The sequence below is a fragment of the Phoxinus phoxinus genome (assembly GCF_949152265.1).
Source record: "Phoxinus phoxinus genome assembly, chromosome: 9".
NCBI classification, from domain to species: domain Eukaryota; kingdom Metazoa; phylum Chordata; class Actinopteri; order Cypriniformes; family Leuciscidae; genus Phoxinus; species Phoxinus phoxinus.
The window spans coordinates 10,975,739-11,001,833 of record NC_136884.1 but is presented as its reverse complement, the minus strand read 5'-3'; the positions used below and the strand labels follow the sequence as shown (position 1 = coordinate 11,001,833).

General features: G+C 42.7%; 1 protein-coding gene across 10 annotated transcripts in view; it reads left to right on the top strand.

Moving 5' to 3' along the window:
• The window catches only part of sox5 (SRY-box transcription factor 5), a 183,423-nt gene extending 157,590 nt beyond the window's left edge, over window positions 1-25,833 (top strand). For 7 of the 10 annotated variants that reach the window (XM_079624202.1, XM_079624200.1, XM_079624201.1 and 4 more), the window contains 9 exons: window positions 819-945; window positions 3,205-3,290; window positions 9,956-10,105; window positions 13,316-13,487; window positions 16,246-16,418; window positions 19,037-19,139; window positions 19,656-19,832; window positions 21,101-21,317; window positions 21,564-25,829. In XM_079624202.1, coding sequence (XP_079480328.1) covers window positions 819-945; window positions 3,205-3,290; window positions 9,956-10,105; window positions 13,316-13,487; window positions 16,246-16,418; window positions 19,037-19,139; window positions 19,656-19,832; window positions 21,101-21,317; window positions 21,564-21,852 — 1,494 coding nt within the window. In that variant the 3' untranslated portion in view covers window positions 21,853-25,829. Of the gene's footprint in view, window positions 1-818; window positions 946-3,204; window positions 3,291-9,955; window positions 10,106-13,315; window positions 13,488-16,245; window positions 16,419-19,036; window positions 19,140-19,655; window positions 19,833-21,100; window positions 21,318-21,563 lie in introns of all 10 variants that reach the window. The other 3 variants (XM_079624198.1, XM_079624205.1, XM_079624199.1) reach the window with 3 other exon arrangements.
• The last annotated feature ends 262 nt before the right edge of the window (window positions 25,834-26,095 follow it).

Genomic DNA, 26,095 nt, shown 5'->3' with positions numbered 1-26,095 from the left:
CAGGAGTGACAACCTCAATTAAATGTGGGAGTGACTCCCCTAAATTATCATTCCGTGTGTACGGAACGCAAATCTCCCCCGAAACTGCAATTATTGACACCGTGGAACCCATATTAATGTTCTGGCGTCTCTTGTGTTTGGTGTCCGCTATTCTGACTAAAGTAATATTACAGTGACAAAAGACGACTTGTGCTCAGCTATTTTAACTAAAGCACAGTAGACGGAGGCGTTGTGTTTTGTTTATGCTTAAAGGAGTGTTTTAACGTGCAACAGAGATCTGTCATCGCTCATATCTCTCATTGACGTCATTAACAACTAGTTGTTCAGTTTGATTCCGTTCAGACTGTGCAGAATTTTTGTTAATGCGGTTGTCACTACTACTTAACTTTCAGGAGTTAATTCGGTTGTAGAATGTGTTTGTCACTCCCGTAAATTACTAAAATGTGTGTGTACAGAAAAGGATTAAGCACTAAAAGGTGAATTGACAACTGAATTTAGCTGCAGTGTGTAGCCAAAGTGTGGTCTACCTTGCAGCTTATTCCTTATCCACCTAGACAGAAAGTCTAATCAACATGTAAAGCAACCATCCACAGGTTGTTCTGCCTTTATAATCCATTTAGGTGAGGAAAATATCCAATAGATCTGGACCAATTTGTGTCCAAAATAGCCTCAGATGGTCAGTGATCAAACTGTGGGCGGTCTGTAGCTGAGGCTAGGACTTTGGTTGAAAAGATTTCTTCATCGTTGATCTAAAGTATTTTTGTTGTCTCTTTGTTCATGACAAACATCATAATTGTTGTCTCTCTCTATCTCTTCAGCAGGTCCAGGGTCAGTTGCCTCCGCTGATGATACCTGTGTTTCCTCCAGATCAGAGAACTCTGGCGGCCGCTGCAGCACAACAAGGATTTCTACTTCCTCCAGGGTTCAACTACAAACCGGGCTGCAGTGAGTATTAAAGCAGCATTTCAGTGATGGGTTGTTAAATTAAAGACTTCAGTCTAGTTTATTGTTCACACTAGAGATTTCAAACCAGATTGCTGAAAGCGGAGTCTTCAACCCAATGTTGGGCAGCATCTCCCTCCTGTCTGGTGTGTTATTAAGATCAGCCAACACCACTGATGCCCATCATCTCCCGCACATGACAGACTCTCAGACTAGACAAACTCGCTTGCTTTTGTGTCTCTGTATTTCTTGTTCAAAAGTAGGAACAGGAAAAAAAAAGAAAACTTCCTCTGGGGTTTGTGTTTTTGGCCGTAGCAGTCCAACTGTGAAGCAATGTGTTGTTTACCGCGAGAAACGAGGCGGCAAGTGCCAGCAGCGCAGCAGCAGAACGCTCGCGCTCTCACGGGGGGGTAGAGTGACCTGCCCCAGGTTTCTTCATATTAACACGGGCGGCCGCCAGAACACGCGTCCAGTACGCCTCGCACACGCCTCCGACTCCTCTCCAACTGTACGCGTGCACACAAACATTGCATAGATCACACACTCGCACACACTCATAAACGCACATCTCCCTTGTGAGACGGACCGGTCCGCATCTCCAGCTCCGCCCACTGCGCTTCACAGTTTCCCAAACAAGTCCCCCCACCCTCTTCCTCCTCCCAACGGCCTCCCTCCCTCCTAACCATAAACCCTCTATTTCAATTACAGCCAGCAGCACCATCAAACCCTGCCCAAAATTTCAATTACGCATGTCATTTAGTTACCATTACAGTGCTTGCTCACGGGGGAGGAAGCCGTCGTTTGAACCCTCAAAACCAGAGAGGAAAAAAAGGGGGATGAAATCCCTCTGGTCGCAGGGTCTGGACTAAGGGGACGCTGGTTCCCACCCATTGCTCCCCGGAGCCAGGCCACGGAGCTCTTCCAGTCAGTCTGAAGATACTGCCTTCTCGCCAACAGCAACATGTTTGCTTTTCTTAGTTTTGCTCTTTTGTTACAGCTGTACCCAGGAGAGACATAAAATAGCTGGAATATTTGTATTTGTTTAGGGACTGAGAGAAAGACAAGAAAAAAAGACAAAACACACACATCTCCCCAGAATACATCCTTGAATTGGGTCCAGGGCAATCTTTAACTAAGCAGATGAGTATTTTTTGTGGGGGGTGGGTGGGGGTGGAGGGGCAGTGTATGGGAAAAATGTTTTGGACTGACTGATAGGAGCGTCTGGTTTATTGCTTACTGAGACAAGGTCCGACTTCCTCTACAAACCCCTTTAACAGATACTCTAGAGTCCCGGGCTGTATCCAAATGGGAAGGCTGCTGCCTTATCAAAAGTGCATTTATGTGCACATTTAAAAATTTCATTTCAGTTGTACTAAAGCAATATCTCTTTTTAATAAAAAATTTACATTTATTAATTTACTTCCATCAGATGCCATTCCAATTCTGCCTTACTGCATGCACAGAATGGTGGGATATCATAGGCGAAGGGGCACATTTATGCTGGCTTCAAAACACGACCAGACATGCACTAAATAAATCGCTGATTCTTTTAGAATAACAGAATGATGGTGTCACTTTTATATGATAAATTTCAAAGGCCAGCTATCTGGACATTGAGACATTTTCTCCCCTCTGTTCTTCCCCAGAGCGCTTGTATCCAACCTCTCCTCCCTTTTTGGCCGACATCATTCCATTGTTCATCACGCTTTGCACTTAAAAAACTGCAGAACCGATTTGAGAGCACACTCGTGGTTTCTCATGTCACAGGCCTTTTCAGCGCAACGCTAATAACCCCCCTACCTCCTCTAGCCGAACTGGACTGACCTTTACCTCCCGGTCATGTAATTATAAAGCCCATATCTGCAGGTGGACGCTAATAACTCTCGCTTTTCACTCCTCGTGTTCTGATTCATCTCTCCAACGCAGAGGCTCTTGTGCGGGGCCCGAGGAGACGGGGCGCTGACGTTACCTCGTTAATTACCGTCCTCTCCTTATCATGCCTTAGCCTTCAACTGCTATTGTGCTCGGGGTATTAGAGCTGCAGCCACACAATCAGCCTTTCATTAGAATGGAGGGGGGGACTTCACAATGGAGGTCTTTACCGACAGAAGAGAAAGCAGTGAATCTGTCGCTCCATCGAAGGAGAGGAGAGGGGGTGGGGCCTAGCCCCTGTGCAGAAGTGTTAGAAGACGAAAGGGATGGGTGATGTGTGAAAAAAAAAATCTAAAGCATCTGACATACCCATAATGCTCTTTTCCTCAGGTGACCCTTACCCTCTACAGTTGATCCCCACAACTATGGCAGCCGCTGCTGCGGCAACGCCTGGCCTCGGCCCTCTTCAGCTGCAGGTAACGTCGATCTTGTGGTTTTGTTTGTGTGTGTGTCCTTTCGCTCTGGAGATTCAGTCCATTTTTTCCAACCTCTCAAACAAAATCTCTTTTTCTTCCCTAGTTTTTATCCCCCCTTTTTTTGTTTTGTGATCCCGATAGAGAACAACAATGCCCACTGTTCTCCCCAACTCTTTTCCTCATGCCAACTGCAAGTTGCCATAGAAATGGGCCTTTGTAAGGGGCCAGAGCCCACAGAGAGAATGCCGCACTGCTGGCTCTGGGGTGCTGATATTGTTCACTGTGGAGCGAAGGGTACCATAGAAACTGTTTTAAGGGGGACAGAGCACAGAGGGACACTGAACAGAGAGCAAACACAAAAAGATATTATGGGCTGTCTGAATAGAGTCAAACCCTAATGCAGCCTCACTGTGCTGCTCTGAAACTGAAAACGCAGTAAACATGCGTCTCCACGTCTGTCCTTTTTCCTTTTCCCAACTAGTTTGGTCTCTGGAAGGAGAAGAAAAGTATTAACGGACTGCATCTGATCCCCTTGGCACCAGGTTAAGAGCCTGGCTGAGATGTATTTACCTGGGGACCCACACGGGCCCGGCCCTTCCTCTCTGTTACCTCAGTTACCAGTTAAAGTGACTGCCTAAGAGGCCAAACTCACCCTACCACCATTAGCCAAAAATTAGATGCACATTAGAGTGAATTTTAACAGGGCATTGCACTTACGTGCACACATGTAAGGATATGCACCTGCACATCTGTATCACAGTTTAAGCATATGCAAGAGGTATAAATGGCTCTCACACATACACACTCACAGAGAAACAGGTGGTATTCCCAGGTGCCCTCTGGATAACGGGTAATAAAACAGGATTTTTTTTAAACCGTCTGTGTCTGTGCACTCACCCCAATGTGCTCCGTATGACTGGCTTACTGCAAGAATCTTGTCCCGTCTGATTTTATCTGCTTCTGAGCTTGTCTCCATATGTTCCTTCGTGTTAAGATTCAAAAAAATCCCAGATTGAACAGCTTTGTCAGCCGCAATTGGATTTTGCCAGAAAAACAACTGGAGAAAAAAACAACAACAACTTCCAATGCCACTGTTCTCTCATTCCATCCTCAAATCTCTCTTGCAACACACACACTCAGAGAGAGAGAGAGAGAGAGAGAGAGAGAGAGAGAGATTAGGGCTTTGTCACAAAGAAAATGATTTACTAAGGCTAACCTAAATACAGATGTCTCAGACAGAAGCACGTTGGATTTCCTCTGGGACAATCTGCGCATTTTCGCGTCTCATCTTCAGACCCCACAACACGATGAGATGCCCAAAATATCACTGTCAATGTCACTCCATGAGCCGTGGTTTAGTAGTTTGTGCACTCAACCTGATGTGCTGAATCTGGCTTGCAATTCCTTGCCCCTCTTCTCAATGCACTTTATGTCCTCTTAACTATATTATATATATAAAAGGTTTTTTGGGGGGTTTTTTTGTGGTATAATATATATAGAGATCTAATGATGATTTCATTTAGTAGCAGAATGACCTATGGCTTTGATGTATTCGGTTATTTACATTTATGCATTTGACAGATGCTTGTATTCAAAGCGACGTACATTGCATTTATGGTATAGATTTGATCAGTTTATGCATTCCCTGGGAATCACGCCCAAGACCTTTGCATTGCTAGCACTATGCTCTACTGAACTAGAGGAATGCTTATTTAAGTATGTTTCTATATAAGTACAATACATATTCAATAAGAAAATAAAGTGCAGCACATCAACTGAAGGCATGCTACATTTGGTTACTTGCAGTGTAGACAGCTTTGTTGATTGTAATTTGTAGCGCATTATTGTAACTTAATTTTAACACATTGTAATTAGGCGCTTGTCCTGTGTAGTGTGCATGTCCAAAGTTTTCAGAGTAATTAATTTTGTATAACAATTCTCTTCAAGTTATATTTCAACACACAAACGCAGTTGTAGATGCTAGACGGATGAAGTCACAGCTGTATGAGACTGCTCACCTACACACCGGCCATTAAACAAGTCCTCTAAGTGTGTGTGCATGTGTGAGTGAGAGGGAGTCATTGCACTTGGGGTCACTACCTTAAAGGTGTTTGCCATTAGTCACTGCAGCCGTCTTTAAACCTGGCCACAAAACCACTTTTCACAACTGCGGCCACAGTTCACACTGGCCTAATATTCCATAACCAGCTAAATTAACCTGCGTAACCCACCAAAACCACACACACAGAAGCTGAGGGACAGTGACTATGACTTTGTTGGAAAGTGGATGTGGAGAGAGAGAGATAAAGAGAAAAATAAGAAAAAGAGGGGAATAATAGAAAGGTATGAGCTGCGAGCAGCATACTGAAGAGGTATAAAGTGGGTCAATGGAGGAGGTCAGCCATCATATGTAGAGGCAGATGTTGGACCATATTGCACCGGATTACTGCAGCACACAGGAGAACGAGAGAGAGAAAGCGAGAAGGGAGACTGTATTTAATGCCTTATATCAGCCGTAAAAAAAAGTACATGTATTTCCATTTGTAGTTCAAACCCCCAGTGATTTATTTTTTTTTTGACGGCACTTGCATGTGTACGCACGATGATAAGCGCCGTGAATTCCTTTCAGATAGTGATCTGGTGGCATTGTCCGAGGACGATGAGGTCAGTGACACTGTTAATAGATAGCATGGCTGGATTGATCCTGTCCAGCTTGCCCTATCTGCTCCACAACATAATAAGCTTACATAACATTCCCAGTGTATCACACAATGAGAATGTTATTTTGCCTCAAAGCTTCCCACTAGCGGACCTAAAACCTGGGCAGAGTACTGAGTCTATTCCTTGACAATCCGAAGAAGAAGAAAAATTAAGCAGAAAAGAAAAAAATGATCCCACCTCACAATAGATTTTAATTTAGCTTTTGTATTTTTTGTAAACACTAGCTTTAGCTCTAATTGACACTTAAGAAGGAGATTTCTTGGCAGCGGCTTCAGTCAGACGCAACTCATGTCAAAGTTCTTCCTGCCTGGCGCACTAATCAAAATAGCACAGAACTCGACAGCCAGTGTTTAGTTTAGCGCAAAAAAATAACAAGAATAGGAAGAATTGACAACAATGGAAAAAGCATGAGACGCACAATAGCCAGCGGTGACCAAAATGACAATAGCTTAGAGGATCACTTCGAACTGCTTCCATTTTGACAACAAAGCAAGATGGGAAAAGCAGCTCATAATCTGAGTAAAGCAGGGGATTACTGGAGAGCGAGAGATGTCTGCTCAGCCACATAAAGACACACAGATCCACTCCGCTGGATAGCGCTGACAGCAGCCCGTCTTCCTGTGCTCAGGGAGGGGGAGGGAGGGGGGGGGACTTAGCGAGGATGGGGTGGTGGCTTTGTTAAAACATGTGTCACCAACACTAATACTCTCCAATCAGCCTTACGAGTTAAAGCGCAAATGCCAATCTATCTCCTCTCGTCATCCTGCATATAGACACGTAAAAACACACACACACTACTTAATGGAGTCACATTTGACCCACTAGATCAGACAGGCCTGCCGCATTACGGACTGGCATTGGGATCTTTCTTGTGTGTTCACCTTCTGTGTTGGCAGTATGCGTTTTCTTACCTTTGTTGCCTTAAACACACACACACACACACACACAGACTTGTGGTTAGAGAATTAGAGCTGGCCCTGAGACTCCTCTGTGGGGATTAGCAAAGAGAGAGAAGCAAGGGGAGAAGCTTTAACAGTTCAAAAGGACGCAGCTTGACTGAAGGAGTCAAGAGTCCTATCAAATCCCTCACAGATACACCCTCCCCCATTCAGCACCTCTGTGTGTGTGTGTGTGTAAGGCTGACATTTAAATTCCTCTGTTACATCCCCACTTTTGAGATCAGCCACCCCTTCATCCCCCATTCTCGCTGCGTGTGCATACGTGAGCCCGTGGGCACTCGAGGGGCATTGTGCTGTCACTTCCTGTTTGCTCACGTTGACGGCGGGGTGGCAGCGCTTTGAGCGTGTTCAGTGGCAGCCCCTGTTGGAAGTGAAGTGTATGTGTGTCGGTCTAGTGGTTGTGACTGACAAGAGCTGGCCCTGTAATAGAACTCAATTCAGAAAGAAAATAAAGCAGTCTGATGCAGTGGACCGGACACAGAGCATCTCGCCCTCTCACGCACACACACACACACACACACAGACAGGGCGAGCTCCGACAGGGGCCGTATGTCACGCTCAGGCACACACACAACCAGGGGCCATGGTGGGAGTAATTGAACAGAAATGACCAACAAGAGCTTTATTTCATGTCCTGCTCCCCTGTGTGGACTACAGCTCACACACTGAGGTCACCTCCTGATCAAAAAATCCAAGAGAAATGTGTGTGTGTGTTGAGGTGCTGTATGTCTGTGCACAACCTAAGTGAGGAATAAAAATAGAAGAATCGCCCTGTCAGTGTTCATTTTAAAGATAATGACTGACTGAGTGTACATTATACCGCTCATTACTAACCACATAAAGTATAGATTTGAGCTGAAATTATTTTATGTTTGAAAAAAGAGTGATACAAGAGCTACATTAAATTAATTTCATAGGACAACAGTCGATTATACTGTTTAGCTGTGGAAAGCCGATCAGAATCAAATATTACAAATAGCAGTGTATTTTATTAGGGATGCACAATATATCAGTGATCATGGTTTTATCAGCCATAAGTAGTGCCATAACTGTAGGAAATAATTAGGCAAATTAGGCTGTTTCTATCTAAGGTTTCTAAAATGTATACTTTCACTTACTGTAGACAATTGTTTTTGTTTTTTTAAACAGGCAAAATACTGTAGATTTAATATTGGCCATCATATCGGTTGGCCAAAGCATATAAATAAATATACACCAGCTAATTTTTTTTTATATTCAGTGCACCTCTACTTTTATGCATAGTTAATATACTGTAGCAGTGTCCCTTTTTAAACAAAAAAAAAAATCTGTACTTATTAACTTTATTAGCTCTCTGCGGTGCAAATTTAGGCAGATAAAAGCCAGTGTGAGTGGATAGAGATGTTCTGTATGGAGATATGTCTCTCAGCATGATGGTGCGTTAATCTCTGTGTTCTCATCTGATAGAAATATTTAATTCTAGCAGATACAGCCGACAGAAGATTGTGGAGAATGTGCTGTCGAGGTTGAGAGAGAGAGAGATAGAACTGCCATGGACATTTGCATAAACCAGTCTTTGTTTCCTGCTGGTGGCTGGCAGCCAGAGACGAACAGAAGGACGGAAGTTTTACTCACAGCCATTCGCTTCCAAACCTTAAAGAGAAAAATACAATTTAAAAAACAGCCCGTCTCAGCTACTGTAAACACAGATTTGGTTCCTCATATTTTCCCACAAATACAATAAAAAGCTCCCTCTCTCAATACATTCTTTGCTTTCCTCAAAGTCCTCGAAATTGCACATGAAAGCTGCACAAACGTACTTGTTGCAGGAATTGCCCAAACAGCTCCGGGAATCTGTTTTATGCAACGTCCAGCCACTGTACTGTCTGCCTGTTACCGTAGAAACATTTGCTCTGGTCCACAAATACACTGTGTAGAAGAGCACGTCCCTGAGCTCCGCATTTAACAGTTGGGAGATGTTATTGCTTGTGGTTGACTGATACAGGTTTGTTCCATTGGTTATGCAGATGACAATATCTCTAGAGAATTGATATAGCCAATATAATATTGATATATCCATGTAGATATACATAACACTTCTGTTTAATTAAAGTTAATTCGTTCAAAAATACATGCAATTATTTGTAGTGTTCAGTATTTAATAAGTGTTTAAGTGTTAGAAATAAATACAATATAATTAGGAAACAAACTTAAACACTTATATTTAAATGCTTACATGTACTGCTTGTATAAGCTTTTAGATACTGCTAATTTATTTCATTATATTTTATTTTAAAAAAATGTTAATTTACTGTTAATGAAGCTGATATATTTTTTACTGATGAAACTATTGGCCAAGTGTTCATGGTTACTTTAATCACAAAAGATTATGATTTCATTTGATACATTTGAAATGATGGAAATAAAAAGGAGCAAATTATTCTGTCAAATGGCAGTATGCTGCATTTCACTGAATCATGCTGGCAGATATGTTTTTGAGTTTTAAGGAGTGTTTTCTCATGGGTCCTTCTGTCCTGGTGTGCATTCTTAAGCAAGAGTAAAAGAATCAATAGGGGGTCCGGCATTTGTTTCCACTCTCAGTGGCAGAGAAATTCACAACTTCTCTCTTTACATAAACACATCCACCAGTTTTTCACCTTGAGAGGCCATTTTTCAGTCTTTTCTTTCCTTAGTGAATATGACCCTTATGGTGAGTGCGTTTTTTCCCAGGATGCACCTTGGCGGGGACATGTCTCACTCAGGCGTCTGCTAGCTGTTAGCGTAGCCCCTTGAGGACGGATGGTGGAACATAAAGTGACAGCTCTGTCCCATCACACATAAACAACCATCAGCCCTCTCCACTAATGGCCAAACCAGCTTTTTAGCCTGTTTTGTTTTTTTGTGCGTTCTGTGTATTCATTTATTCATGGACCTTTCTCTCTTCTTCATCCACTCTTCTGTCCCTTCTCTCTCTCTCTCTTTCTATCTCTCTCTGTCTCTTTGCAGCAGTTGTATGCAGCTCAGTTAGCTGCCATGCAGGTGTCTCCGGGGGCCAAACATAGCACAGTGCCTCAGGCCAACCTGGCAACCGGAACACACTCGCCCACCAGCGGCCAGAGCGAGAAAAACAGAAGCACCCCACCACCAAAGCCCAAGGTATGTGTTTGTGGAAGCGAATTAGGCTGGAACACCTGTGTACATTTTCCATCCAGAGCTAATAGTCTTTGTATGTACTGGTTTTGATGTTCTTTAGGTTGAAAACCCATAACTCTTGCAAGCTGTCACAATGCCCTCAATTCTCCATGCCTCAGTACATTGTTGCATTTTAAGTGCTTTTTTTATGCCAGCTTCTGAAGGCGCTTGGTCCTTGAACCAAAGGTCTAGCTACCACCACTGCTTTGTGCCTTTTTCTGATAGCGTATAAGTCTCATAACAGGTATCTTTCCCTTTGGCCAGTGTGGCAGCAGGAAGCCACCAGAGCTATCTGAGCGGAATAAAGCTCCATGAATATCAGGCAGGGCAGAAATAAAAGCAGCCTGTCTGGCCTCTCATCCCTCCTGCTGGGCTGGTCATTCTAGACGCCCGGACACCCCTGCAAGCCCATTCTGTCCCGCTCAGCAGTACAATAGCTGGACCGTGGGGCGGCCAGGGCTGGATAAACATGTGTGAAGGCCTGGTGCCCGCTCTCACTCCGGCCTTGAGCCATGGCTGAGCCCGATGCCTGTTTGGAGAGGGAAGAGAACAGACCTGGAGCTCAACCACATGCCTGTTGCATAAGAGGAAGAGCTCAGGATACGTTTCCCTCTGTCAATCTCAGTGAAGCTTTGGCGGTCGCCATCGACTGTGTCTGGCCTCCTGCAGCTCATTGTGTCAAAGGCTAATGAAGGCCGCTTTCCTCAAACATTTGGTCCTTTGTTGTCACATGACCAAATACATGGAGATAAAGAAGAGGGATAGGGATAATACAGATAATTGGCAGTGCCGCCTGCACCTGCTAGGCCTCCGCAGCCACTGAGCCATGAGAAAATGACCTTTTTCTTAAATATATCTTTCTCTCTCATATTCCCTGTCAAGTATCTAAAAGTTGATTCGGAGCCCTCCTTTTCTCCTTCTCTACCTCCTTTTTCGCTCTTCAAATATTCCCTCAATCGTGGCTCTCTCGTTTGTTCTCTCCATGTCTGCAAGCTTTTTGCCATCATGAAGGGGAAGGCATGTATATTTCAAGCTTGCTGCCCTGGGGTAGTTGCCACTCTTCCTCTCATTTTGAGATGTGTGGCATGTGTCGGACAGCTGGTTGGACTGAGGCGTACAGAGCTTAAGTGCTTTACCCTGGGGGAGGCCTCACAACTCAGGTACATCACGGACTTATATCACGGTTTTCACTCTGTGACCTACTCAGATTTACACATCCACACTATTCCTTCACTCAAGCTCAGTGCTCCCACAGTTGGCTTTGAGATTCCTCCTGAAGGTGCTGCCCATGTGTTGGTCACAATGGGCTTGGACACTTTTATCTCGTGGGAGTGTCTCTGGTTTCTTTACAGTCTCTGAAGTAGACTGTACTGACAGCAGTATATTTGAAGGATGTATACGTTCATGCTGAATTCAAAAGAGATCACAAAACTACTTGGTGGACAGTAAGACATTGTGCAAGGAATGTTTTTTATATATATATATGCATGTATGTTTGTATACAGCAAGTGTACAGTAATTGGCTATAAATAACTAATTAAATAATGATTAAAACTTAAAATAATTTCAATTTTAAAATATTTGTTTAATTCTAAGTGACTCATATGTCATTTTAGATTAGATTTAAGCTTATTCCCTATTATAACATGTATGACGGATCTTAAAGCTAGCCTTCCTTCTCTTACACAGCTTTGCCAGTCTTCATTAGTTCTCCTCTCACCAGCTTCCTTCTCTTTGGCTAACATCCCACCCAAGGATTTGCTTCTCGATGAACAATCCACCATCGGGGCGGGAGGCAGGCATTATCTGTCATAAATATTCAGTTTTCCTCTTCAATGCAGCGTCGCTACACACCCGACACAATATGGGTCATGATACAGTATTCTCCTCAATCACGTCTTAGTGTTCTCATTGAGTAAGGTCTTTTGTGTGTCTCCCTTATGATGGAGTCCACATCCCACTGGTTCCCCTTCCATTGAGAACAGCACTAATGAGGACAATCCTGTTACGGCCCATCACAGCACGGGCGGTGAGGGAAAGGTCTTAATCAAGCTCTCCAGACCTTAGAAGCTCTGTTCCAAAACCTAGCTTGCTGACTCGCTGCCTACTGCCTTTGAAACAGCGAATTTCTGCTTGTACTACTGCGGAGGCAAGACCAGGAGAGAGACACTGTATCTCTGTGAGATGTGGTGGTCCTCTATGGCTGCTGAAAATGCTTTTGTTTCTGGCCATTCATGACAGACGGGAAGGCTCTAGAAACAGGTGTTGGTACAGAAGCTGCACTCCCCATGTTAGCACATATGAGATCCCACTGCAGTGGGAGCACAATAGTGACCTGAGACTCCCTCTGCCAGGCAAGGATGATCGACAGCTATGGCTTGGACGAGGGCTGGCAAGGTCATTTGATCCTGGAGAATTGCCTGAGTGCGTGAGCTTCTGATGTAGTTCTGGTATTGAGCTATGAAGCTGTTAAGAAAAGAAAGGTCTTGATGGCAAGTTTAGGCCTTCGTTGCAATGTTCTGATGCTGTGTACGGGGCAGCATCTGTCATTCTGAGATCTAATTACCCCTTATGGTGCCTTCTCTGATGTGATTATGATGTCAGCATGGTTGATATCTTGGTAGCAGTCATTTGCACCGTATGGATAGACGTCCACCATCACAAAAGGGTTATTCAGGGTTATTTGATTATTATCTAATTGAGCCTAATTGACATCTGTGAAAATATTTGATGCCGTAATATATGTCAAATAATCATGCTTATATTTATAGAATACTTGGCCATTCTGTGTTTGTGTGTATGCTTGTATGTGCTTTGTTTTCTTCTCAATGCGCAACATGTTTGGTATATGTGTGTGAATCTTCTCACCTAAGCATGTTTCTTTACATGGTATGCTCGCTTTGTCCCTGTTCTCTTGTTTGATTGAGCATGGGTGTGCTGCATGTTGATTACGCCATGGCAGTGCGCAAAGTCAATCCAATATCGGCAAGTTTTTCAACTCGCCTGCGCAACCACAATTACTTTTACCTTTCCTTGTGGTCTGGCCGCATTTGCTGAAAACGTCCTTTTTCGGCATGCAGTCAGCTGATTTGACCCCCTGCTGGGAGTTTTGATTGGGTCCCAGGTCTCTGAGGAGAAAAATCACACCGGGCCAAACGTGTTGCTTTTTTGCAGGACGAGGGCGCTCAGCCCTTGAATCTGTCGTCCAAGCCTAAGGCATCCGAGAGCAAGTCACCCACCTCCCCCGCTTCCCCACAGGTCCCTACCCTGAAGCTGGGCCCCGGGTCCCTGAAGCACAGCGCCCACTCCAGCATCGGAGGACCGCCGTCCAGACTCAGCTCCATAGGTACCCGCACCTCCACAGTTCATTTCAATTCAATAAACACATAAATGGCAGTATAACCGGCTTAATATTATTACATATTGCCCTGAATGTATCTCTCAAGAGCATTTCCTACTCCCAGGATATGTTTTTTTGCTGGCACAGACTCTTGTATGAGACGGTAATTGATGTTACATTTTTAGGTTTGCAGAATTTAATTTTGCCTGAAGGGCACATTGTCAAACATTTATTAGTCTAAATGGAGGGGGAGAGCTTGTTAAGCAGCTGTGTTTGGAAGCGAAAGAGAGGGAGACAGCGAATGGGAAGGTTTAGCGGCGTTTATTTCTGTTGTTTAGAGGTGCTGAATAGAGCAACACAAGCCTTCCTGACAGGCGCTGAGATTAGACAAGCCTCTTATACAACTCTGTTACCACCCACAGCACAAACAACATACATTAATAACACAATAAAGCAATATTCTCCCCTCCCCACAACAGTTAGCCATTTCAGACTACTTCCCTGTAATCGCTGTGTTTTTCAACAAATCCTGGGATTTAATAGCAGATTAGTGGATTTGCCGCCCAGATGTTTTTTGTTCTGAAAAATGGATTAGGAAGTAAAGTTTTCACTGGAATCCTTTAGAACATGTCGCAGTGAGAGGTTCTTTTAGATCGAGAGATTGAGAGTGCCGTATGTCCCTTGATTATTCCATCTGGTGCACATCTTTAAGGGGTCAGGAAGTATTGTAATGTCAAAGACTTATTCAGAGCCTCACTTAACATGCTGTTTCTAGGTGTATGTGCGTTTACCTGGATGAGTATTTAGATTTAAACTGGCCAGATCTTTGAACGCCTTTTTTTGTGCAATCTTTCCATCATCCATGTTCTCCACCTCTCTCGTCTTTTTGACCTTGTTAAGTGACATCTGTCCTGAGACTTTCCAGCATGCCCGACCCCATGTGTCCCTTTCTTTTTGTGTCACTGTCACCACAGAAACACAACAAGGGCTGTCAAGTGCTGTGTCCTCTAAGGCCATCACTCTCCCTTGCTTTTTCTCAGAGGCCGAAAAGAAAGTTCTACTCTCCAGGTCACTGTAATGTGACGTGTGATATACCGTTTATGTTTTGGGTTATTAAACTGATATACATCTCTACTTTAAGTCATTTTAAATGCAAGTACATCTCACAACCATCTCTCTGTAGTGGGGTCGGTGCTCTTAATTAACACCTCAGACATTTGTTTGACCCCCAATTAAATTGACTGTCAGAAAGTGTGCTGGCTTCCACTCATCCTTTGACTTGTGACCATTTTAGCAGATTCCAGAGATATGACTTTTTTTTTTAAAGAGTTCTCTCCTCCATCATTTCAAATGAAAGCATTTAATCCATCCTATCCAGCATTAGCGACCGGATTAGGCCAGATAAATACTCATAATCTAGCACAGGTCTTTGTTAGATCTATCCTGGTGAGATAATGCTCCACCACACACACACACGCACTAGCCAACAGATGCAGCTAACGGCTTGGGCGGTTAAGCTGCTGAGAATAATACAAATAATAGCCATGAAAAGATGGTTGGAAACATCTTTGATATGCTCGGAGGCAGATGTTGCGGAATGGGCCAAATTAGACTGCTTATGGCTTTAATATAAGTAATCTCTACTGGGGGGGTTTTCCCCACTTTTAAGACTTCCATGAGCTTTGGTCTGAATAAAAGCCTACAGAATGGTAGACAGAGAGAGATATGAGACAAATGGCACTTTTTAGCAAATCTCTGAATGTAAAAATGCGGATTTGTGAGATTTTCATCAGCCTTTCAACTGGATTTCTTATCCTTCGTCTGTGCGAAAGAGTGTTGCTCTGTCCAAAAGCTAGTGAGCTGCCTACAGAGGCAACTTTTTTTAAGGCAAAATAGACACTTTAATTCGAGAAAAGTAATCATGAAATGCATTGCAACAGGCACAGAGAAAAAATTTATCCAACAAAGTGGCAGAAATTGATTATAAAGTATCAATAAAAGACTATGTAGGCAATAGACAGTGAGGCAGCTCACTGGGTTTCAGAACAGAGCTTGTGTCTGAGTGTGTGCGTCAGCGACAGGTATCGGATGACAGCTTCTGCTGTAAATTAGAATAGAGATTTTATTTTCAGCTTCACATGATCATGTTATGTACACAGGCATTAGGCAAACACTGATCTCCAACCAGTTCTCATTATTCTAGCACTTCATGTTTAAAGTAGCTGACAGACCATAATGCTAGCTGCTTGAACTAAACGCTTATGCCTGAGAAGTCAATATTTATCTTCCACACTTCTTTTTTTCTGTTTGCTTTGAGTGAATGTTAAGAGCTAGTTGTGCCATAGGCAGGCTGAGTCACAGAGGTGACAGTCAAATGGTCAGTGTGTGTGTATGGTAATATTAACACAAATGCTGATAGCTGACCTCACAGCAGAGTGCTAATGTGTGATGCCCAGAGTGCCAGCAGTGTTTTAGTGTTGGGTGACTTCACCTTAAGTCCATATATTGAATCAAAAATGCTTTATGTCAGGCAAGTACCAACATTTTTCCAAATCAAACATTGAAATTGATAATATAATGAAATACTTTACCCAACAATATGCAAAATTATATATGGCATTGGGTAAAAATTGTCGATTTGGTAAATACAGGAACCATTTGGAAACGACTGCTTTATATCAAGACACATGTATGCTTTATCATGTTTGTTGTCTCAGTCATATGCTTTAGATCTGTCTCCCTCTAACACCTGTCATTCTTTCAGACCTGCTGTCGTCTATCACCTCCGGCGGCTACCTGAACGACCATGAGGCGGTGACCAAAGCTTTCCAGGAGGCCAGACAGATGAAGGAGCAGCTAAAGAGAGAGCAGCAGGTGCTGGACGCCAAAGTAGCGGCAGTCAACAGCCTGAGCCTCAACAATGGGCGCTCAGAAAAGGTTTGTTTTACTCTACTCTTGCATTTACACACTCACTCAATCTTCCAGCTTGTGACTGAGAAAAAGTCTACAGACCCCTATCTTGCTCATCACCAATGAAAAGTGCAAATGAGGTTTAAAAAAGACGAAATACACAAACAGATGCGTTAATTACAACAGAAGTGTTTATCTCTGAACAAAGTGATTTCCCAAAGCTGTTCTTGTGAAGAGGGGGAGCAGAGGTGACTAAGATCTGAAAGCTCTTTTGTTGTACACGATGGCGACGTCTGGGAGGCAGGCTGAGGGCAGGCAGGGCGCAGTGAACAGGACGCTAATTTTAATGGCGTAGCTGATGCTAATGTGAAGTGACTGGAGTGACTCCTCGGCTACACGGCTAAATTGGGCTTGTTTGCTAAACACACTGGAGTCAGCTGGTCCACGAGCCAGAGCACAGGAAACGCCTTCGACCGCAGATGATAAAAAACACTCGCTTTCTGTGGAATTTGCATACAAATGCTTCAAAAAGCAGAGTATGTCAGTAAACAAGCATTAAATTATGGACACTTTTGCCTCGTCCACCTCTAATGATGTGATTGTGCACATCAGCAGAGGAAGACGCTTGTATATACACAGGTGTCCTTGCTTCCTGATTTTCTCCGCCACACAGAGATTTCGTTTATTTCATAAACCTTTGTGTGTAAACTCGCATCAACATCTCCAAATACACAGTAGGTAAATGCTTAACAAAAGCATGTTTATGGGTCCGTTGATCTCGACTTCAGTTTAGCACCCACATGCTCACACTGCTCTGCCGTTTTTTTTTTTTTTTTCTTCCCTTGGCCAGGCTTAGTGGCCGTGCTGATTGTTACTAGGTTAATGAAGGTGCATTAGGAATAATCCACATCTCCCAAGCACTCTATCCTTATTATGATTTACCACAGATCAGCTGCACTTTACCCTGACCACAGCTTTACATACACACACACACACACATAACTGTCATCCACGCTGCTCTTTTGCACACGTTTTGAGTACAGAGGGGTTATTTTTGAGTGTTGCAAGTCCTGTATCTGATAAACTTCAGATTAAAAAAGGAAATTTCAATTTATTAAATTACCTTTCTTTGCAGGGGTGTTCAGTGCTGGGCATACTCATTCTAGAGAATATCAGATTAGACAAAAATTTGTAGTGCAGGATGGGTCATCAATATTTTTTGTCCATTTTATAGAACAGAAATAAGTAATAATGTAATTTTTAAATGTGTATTTTTGTCTTTGCGGTGGTTTGTGCTGAAATGCCACATGGTAAAGTGGCACAGTTGTTCTCTCACTCTTTTTTTCTGTTACGTGACTGAGGTCCACATCAGCCAGCCCATCTGATGTTTGTTTTCCTCTTCAGCCCATTATCTCCTGATTTTAGACAATTACTGTCCCTCTATGTATTAACCTCAACTCTCTGAGAGTGCGCTGCGCTCTTTGAACTTATTCCCCAGAAACACATGGTGCGGTTAAAACCCTGCGTTGTTCCTAAACCCTTTTGTGTCACACTAAGATAAATGGATTGTGGGAGATGAGCAAGGTCAATCGCCTATGAGATGAAAGAGTTTTAGCGTCGATCCAAGCAAGGTTTAGGCTCAGTTAGCCTACATGTTATTGTACATGTTGTAACTACTCAAGCTTAAAAGCATTTTTTTCCATTGACAGCCGATCAAAATTAACTGTTTTCTGTCTAAATATAAATTGTGCAAGCAACATACGTATACAAGGCTAATATTTGATTACAGTGTAGGAGATTTGTTTACCAATACATTTTTTGAGGGCTCTTAAAATGGTAATTATTCTTGCAGTTGAGATGAACAGGAGTGTTAACGGATAGCTTTTCCCAATATTACAAACCTCCTTGTGTATAAAGCCGAAGTTTTCGTGTTGTCACATTATCAAACCTGATCATCTCTCTCAGTCTCTCTCTTTGTCTCTCTGGGGAGAGATTCTCTCTCCATTACACATTCATTTAAACCCCACTCACTAACTCAGTCTGAACAATTAAATCTCGATGGCTGCAAAATGGTGTAATGCATTTCATTACAGAGTCGCAGAAGGCCCAGATCACTCTCTAATGGTGAGGACTCTGTCTGCGAGTGTGTTTTAAACGTAGCGTGGATTCAGGATGGAGTCTAATTGACTAATTAAGCCCCAGATGCAGCTCCGGGGGGGGTGTGCATGTTTAGAGAGAGCAGGGGGTGTTGTGTTGAAATATGCAGCCCAGCTACATTAGCCATGTAAATGCATAGTAAATCTCTTTTTATTGGGTGTAATAAATACCCAGGAGGCTGTGCGGTCCAGCCCCGCTCTCATCTCTAGAGCGCTCGTGCTCTCTAATGCATTGACCTCAGGGCTAAGCGAGAGAGACCGAGATCGAGTGAGAAAGAGAGGGAAAGAATAAGTGTAAATAGATTGCAGGTGGCATCCAGGCTACTCATATTTGATGGATAAACATTAACTCACATTTTTTTTTAAATTCTTCTTCTGATTCTCTTTCCATGCACCTGATTCATCAGTTCATCTGTGTTTATGCAAATTTCATCTGTTGATTTGTCGATAATGAATTTAAATGGATTGGTTTGTTTATTGTGTGTACAGGATAAAGCTGCTCTTGAGAGCCTAAGCCAGCATTTAAAACAGTCTGAAGAGAGCAAGTTCACTCACGCAATGATGGACTTTGGCATCAGTGGAGATTCAGATGGTAAGATCTTTTTCTTTTTTTACGCCCATCATAAATTCCTCTCTCAATTGATGTTATTATATAATCAAAAAATTCAGTTTAAAGTTGGCATGAAATGGATTTTATGATTCATCAATTCATCCATGCATTTTTTTTACCATCTTTTTTAGTAATACAATTAATGTAGCTCGATCTTATGATGAAACATTTCCTCTCTGGTGACATATGCAGGACTTATGCAATTATTTTGTCTGCATAAACCCCACCCTGTCCCAATTTTTGTTCTTTTGGATGCACCTGAACATACATCATACAGAAGAACAGTTGTGTCACTACTTAACATTTTAACTTGTTAAAGTGAATAAAAATGGACCCTATTTACTTCCCTATAATCTTAATTGTAATCTTGGTGGCTGATGCTACCTGTTTTTATTATTATACTTTTTTTCAATTAATCACAGCCAATCATACATTTATGTCTTATTTTATGTGTATTGTACTTATGAGCATGTTTGTCCACCCGCTTTCCTTCTCCAGGCAGCCCGAGTGTGTCGGACTCCCGGATCTTCAGGGAGGCTCGAGGGCGTGGCGGCAGTGCCGAACCGCACATCAAGCGGCCCATGAACGCCTTTATGGTCTGGGCTAAAGACGAGAGGAGGAAGATCCTTCAGGCCTTCCCTGACATGCATAACTCAAACATCAGCAAGATTCTCGGTGAGATAGAGACAGTGCCACTAAATCTCTCCAACCACTTCAAGTTTACTAGCTCCGTCTCGTTTTCAGCTGCGCAGTTTTTGACTCAAGGCTTTTGATAAAGATTTATTTTCCATCCAACTTTGATTCACCACACACTATTCCCTAATTGGCTGAGATTTGTGGGTACATTAAATGTAGGTGGGGCTTAAAGGCTGGCTCCTTCGGGAAGAACTATGCAGCCCGCGACAGAGAATCCCCTCTGTTCTTCCTCCTCAACACACACACACACACAGCTCTCTCCCGCACTGCATTGTGTAACCACCGCCTAATGAATCGCTCTAGAGGGCCGACTCCAACAATGATGATATAATTCATTATGCATTAAACCAGCTCTCCAGTCTGTCTGACATTTTCTCCAGACCTCTGGGATTGTGTTTGACATTTTAAAGAGCTCCTAAGCGTTTTATAACGCCGGAAAATCTGGTTTTAATAAGGCCCCGCTCTCTCAATTGTTAACAGAAGGAGTTCCCCCTTTACAGCACTGGGTGCATGTCAGGGCCAGTGGTGACAGCTTTTCCCCATTAAACATACAGTAGGACTGTGTAAATTCAACACAGACTCGCATACACACACGCATAACACCCTGAACACACATTTACTGCAGTTTTTGGGACAGTGACGTGTGCACCAGTGTGTAAATGTGTATGTATATGCATGTGTTCACATGCCTCTGTTAATGAGAAAGAGAGACACAGGCCACAGGTACGCCTGTTGAGCTCTGATAATTAGATGGAGTGTGTTAGTGGCCCACTTAACCCGCTGTCACCTGGAATAATTGTCGCATGTCGTGTGTGTGTGCTTTGGAGGGCAAAGAGCACACTCTATTCTTCTCTGTCTGACATCAGTTCCACTCAAAGGTACTCATTAGACCAAACAAAAACCCTCTCTTAGTGAAAAGTGCCAGGTTTTAAGGCTCAACGATAGGCAGTTAAAAAACATGTGTGAGTGTATTAGAGATGTCCAAAATTACATATTTTAAAAATCAAATAGTTACTGGGTTGCCTGAATGATTAGTCAACTGCTCTGTCTTAAAAAGCCCTGTAGAGTTTACCTGACTTTGCTCTAGTACGTTTTCTTTAGGGGACATTTGCATTGGGAAGCTCAAAGATGCAACCATTAAAAAAACACATCTAAATGTTTGTTTGTAGCACCTATCTCTGACTTTCTGTCTGAATCATAACTGTGTATGCATGTAAGGTTCTCTAAACACCTTGTTGTTCTTGCAGGTTCTCGTTGGAAGGCCATGACCAACCTGGAAAAGCAGCCATACTATGAAGAACAGGCCCGTCTCAGTAAGCAGCACCTAGAGAAATACCCAGACTACAAATACAAACCACGGCCCAAACGCACCTGCCTGGTGGATGGAAAGAAATTGCGCATTGGTGAATATAAGGCCATCATGCGCAACCGCAGACAGGAGATGCGCCAGTACTTCACCGTAGGGTGAGTTTCATTAAATAACTTTTACTTATGTATTCTTTTAAACTCAACATGGAATCAAATTGACCCTGATCAATTTTGTGCAACACATTCCTGATTTTACTGTTAACGATTCATCAGTGAATTCATGAACAGTGCACATGCACCACCTATGAAACGAATTTCTTTTTGGGTGACATCATATACAACAATCAGACTAAGGTTTTCACCCAGGCCCAACTAACAGGTTGTGTGTTTGTTGTACTACAGGCAGCAGACCCAGTTACCCTTGTCCTCAGCGGGCGTCGTGTACCCGGGTGCGCTCTCTATGGCGGGAATGCCCTCTCCACAGTTGCCCTCTGAGCACTCGAGCATGTCGAGTAGCCCCGAACCAGTCCCGCCCATCAGCCAGCCCTCATACCGCACACACAAAGGGGAGGGGCCTCGTGTGAAGGAGGAGGAGCTCCGAATGGATGACGGCAACGGCGACGCCTACGATGACTTTGACTACGAAGACGATGACTATGGCAGTGACAGTGAGAATCACATCACTCAATAAACCTGCCAATCACAGCCATCTCACCTGTCACTTGGCATCTCACGCAAGCAAACTTCATTCCACCCCCATACACCGTCCAATCAGGACTCCTCCAGAGCCAAGCCTGATATCCACAGCAAAGCACAGGACCTGTCAATCAAAATGACTGTTACATGAAAAGGAGGGTCTTGTGAATGAAGTGTAACGCTTGCCCTGACTCCCGCTGAGCGAACGTACCGCGGCAAGTTCTTATTGAATCACGAGTAAGCTATGACTACATAGGAAAAATGACGCTTGACCGGTTTGTTATCAAGACATTTATTACTAAGGACCTGTCAGTCGACCCGTCATAGACACTTTAAAATGGTGGACCTGTTTGTTTTTAAAGAGACACTTTTAAACCGCTTTTTTTTTTCTTGGTTCTATAATATTCTCACTCAGGTACACAGTGCCAACAAGTGGCTTGTGAATGTGATTTTGTTGTTTTTGTGCTACAGTTTTAATAGAGAAAAAAGACATTTATTTTCCTCTTCACCGTAAAGCACCTGACAGGAGTAAAATGACAAACATTTCCTATTTTTTTTCTCTTCGGCGTGCTGTTAGCTGAATCTTTCTATCATCCTCACGCCCATGTGCTCTCACTCAAAGATGTCTTTTCTTTTGGACGAAAGGATGGGAAGGGAGGATTCGCGTCCCTTCACTCAGGAGTTTGGACACCGCTGGATGACAGACAATCCCTCCTTCCTCACATCTTTTCCTCTTGACACGCTTTTACTGTTCCTTTCTCCTCTTCTGTGGGAACTTTGGATGTTGACGTCTCTCATGTGTAGAGACAAACTTTATGAGATAGCACAAACTTTGTGTTTGGTGAACAGCTGACATGGAGAGTGAAGCCTCGAGCAGAATTATTGTACGCGTGCACATTTCTTTATGTTTGTGTGTGTGTGTGTGCGTGTGCGTATGAATGCGCCTTTTGCTAGGTTTTAAGTTAATATTTAGTACATGTAGACAGTTGATGTGCTGGTCATGTGAACATTAACAACAACAAAAAACTATAGTATTCAATACGTACGATTCATGCTAGCTGCCAGATCCTTAAGCAAGGAAACCAAACATTTAATAATTACTCATTCCTTTATTTTTCCTTTCCATCCGATCATTCCTTGATCAATTGTTCATTTGTTTGCTTGCTTTTTCCCTCTTATCTTACCTTCTTTCTTTTTTGCCCTTTCATTTTTTCCTGTCATTCTCTTTGTCTCCCCGAACAACCTGTTTTTGTCATATCTGGGCGCAGGGAACATTGCACCTCATTCCGAAAGGAAAAGAGGGGATGCGGAGAGAAAAGCTCTCTAGAAAAGAGTCTGTGCCTGAATGGCGTATTGAAGGAGGAGAATAGAGTTCCCACAAGCCCCAGTGCTCAGCACTCTGTTTTCAAAGGACAGCACTGAGAGAAACCAGGGATCTCTGCACAAGACAAGCACGAGTGTGCGTTTCAATCAGCGGCCCTTAATATATCTCACATCTCTCCTCCTCCTCCGCAGGGGTTTGTGTTGTCTCTCTCTTCGCTTAATTCCCACACTTTTTTCCATCTATCACTCCGTTTATCAGTGCAGAGGAGTCTCCGAGCCGTGCCATCAGTCATCCACTCTCTGTGCGGCTCTGACTGACCCACTCCATCTTACTGCACCTGTGTGGCTGCTTTTGGCACGGCGGCCACGTTTGATTGACGGCTGCCCTAACTGTAACTACTCTGCCAGCCTCTCTCTGGCCTGGTGTGGGCATAAGCGGGCAGCTGGATGAGAGAGAGACACAAGCTGTTAGGTGAACAGCAGCCAGACTCCAACCATTAAACATCTACCCAAAAGCTGTCAACTCGCAACACATATCAAAATATATATTCCGATTGCACACATAGAACTAAAAACATTAAGACTTCTCTGGCCTACTTGAGATTTTTTTTTTTTGACTAAAAATGTTAAAGGTACTCTGACGCCTGCAGCGCTAGCCAAGTGATGACCAATCGCGTTTTGCGTGCTTGTCTTTGTCTAGTTTATTCGGTTCGAAGAGGTCCAGTCCTGTCTGTTGTTTGTATTTATGTTCTGCCTCCATGTCAACGTCACTCTGCTGTCGAGGTTGGGAGGAGCCGTTTCAGACTCTGCATGTCAATGTTTTAGTTCGTATTTGCAAATACTGTATTTTATTTTCATTAAAACTGCCTCTAGTGTAATAATATTATTAACATTAATTATAAGAATAGGCAGCATTTCCTAAGTTTAGTAAGTTATGTACAGTATAATTTATTATTTTTCTCCAGTTGGGTTTTTTTTTTATGATCGTATGGAAACTGCGCTTGATAAAGCATTATATTTAGCTGGGTAGGTATTTAGATCTAATTATTATGTTCAATATTCTGTTTTTTGTTTTCCTTTTTATTTGTTTTTGGTTTTTTTTTGTTGAATTAATCCTGTTCTGACGCTGGTATATCTCTGAGAAAGTGGTCACGGCGAACTGCTGATATGAAGGAAAAGAGACATTTTCTCTTTTTTCATTTTCTTTTTCTCCTCCGTGCATCATTCATGAACTCCAAACACATTTCTTAAAGCACTAGGACTCTGGACACTCGGAGACAAACATAATAAGAAGAACATGATATTTTTATTTGTAATGGTTTATGTATAATGTGAAGTTTCCTATCTGTTAATTCTCTTTTACTTTTACTGAAGATAAAGAAAACAGCTATATTATACCCCAATTGTTATTGAACAGAAAGAACGCGTGGATCTTGTTTACTGATATTTGTCATCCTCTCCCTTATGTTTCATTGGAACATCATTGGTTTAGATGAATACATTTGTTTACCTATCGTGTCAAATTACAGTTCAGGGTTACAGTACACAACAACTAACCCTTGAAAGGATAGTTCAGCCCAAAACTGAAATTTTGCCAAAAACCTGTATGACTTACTTCTGTAGAACACAATAGGAGACGTTTAGCAGATGCTCCGAGCTGCTCTCTTCCAAACAATGAGAGTGGATGGGGACCAAGAGCTCTGAAAAGAAAAAGAAAAATCACCATATATATTCCTAAGTCTGCTGAAGCCATATAATATCTTTGTAAAAGAAACCGACTTGAAGTCCTTATTCACTGAAAATCTAGCTTGAACACCATTGGTCACCACTATGTTCATTGTATGCAAAAGAGCGGCTTGGACATTCTGCTAAACATCTTTAGTGTTTCACAAAAGAAAAGTGAAACGGGTTTTAAAAGACATGGTGGCAGGGGACTATTGCTTTTAATCAGAAGACATGACCTTTCTAAAATGGTGATCTGATTCCAGTGAAGCTCCACTGAACGGCCATATTAATGTTTTTATCTCCAGAATTGTTTTAGCTCCACACTGTCTCCATCTGTCAATCAAGCTCACTATAGTGACATCACAATCACACCTTGTCAGATAACGAAAGTCACAATCACAGAATAGCCGCCATCTGGTGTGACCAAGCTTTCACTCGCAAGTAATTCCCACAATCATATCAATCGATAGGGATCCACACGTATGCTGGAGGTTTAACATACAAGGTCACTAATTATTTTTCGGCATGGTCTTTGTAAACACATATTCTGATGATGGCCTGTATTACGAACAATAATTGATAAGACAATCAAAGTCACGTGTGGAGCTCAAAACAATGTTAAATGACAACAAACAAAAAGTACTTAACTTACCATTTCAACTTGAAAATCAAGAAAGATAATTATGTAAATATAGCATAGAGTTATAGATTTATATTTTGTTCATAACACAGTGTAATATAAGTTGTATATTTCTTTCTCTCTTTTATTGATGTTATTCATGCCACAATAAAAGCAAGAGTTACTGTACTCTTATGGAAAAAAGAAAAAAAAGCAAGCTGTGGGTTACCACCATCTGTTCTAAGTTGACGTTTTTCAGTATTACTGCCAGTCAAGGCTCAAATAAAAACAGCAACGTGTTCTGTATCTCTACTGTGTCTGTGGCTTCATTTCTGCCCTACTCCAACTCACCAACTCCATAATTAAACTCTAGCACTGTTAGATGACAGTCCAGAACTGCCAAAAAAAACACCACACTGCACACTAAATACTGTCTACTCTTATACATGTGCCAACACATGAAGCAATCCCAAGATTTCTAGGCCAAACAAAGGGAACTCCCAGCGCTGAACGTCACTGCATGAGTCTGGAATGATCTACGTCACACTGGACACCTGCTGAGATTACAAAT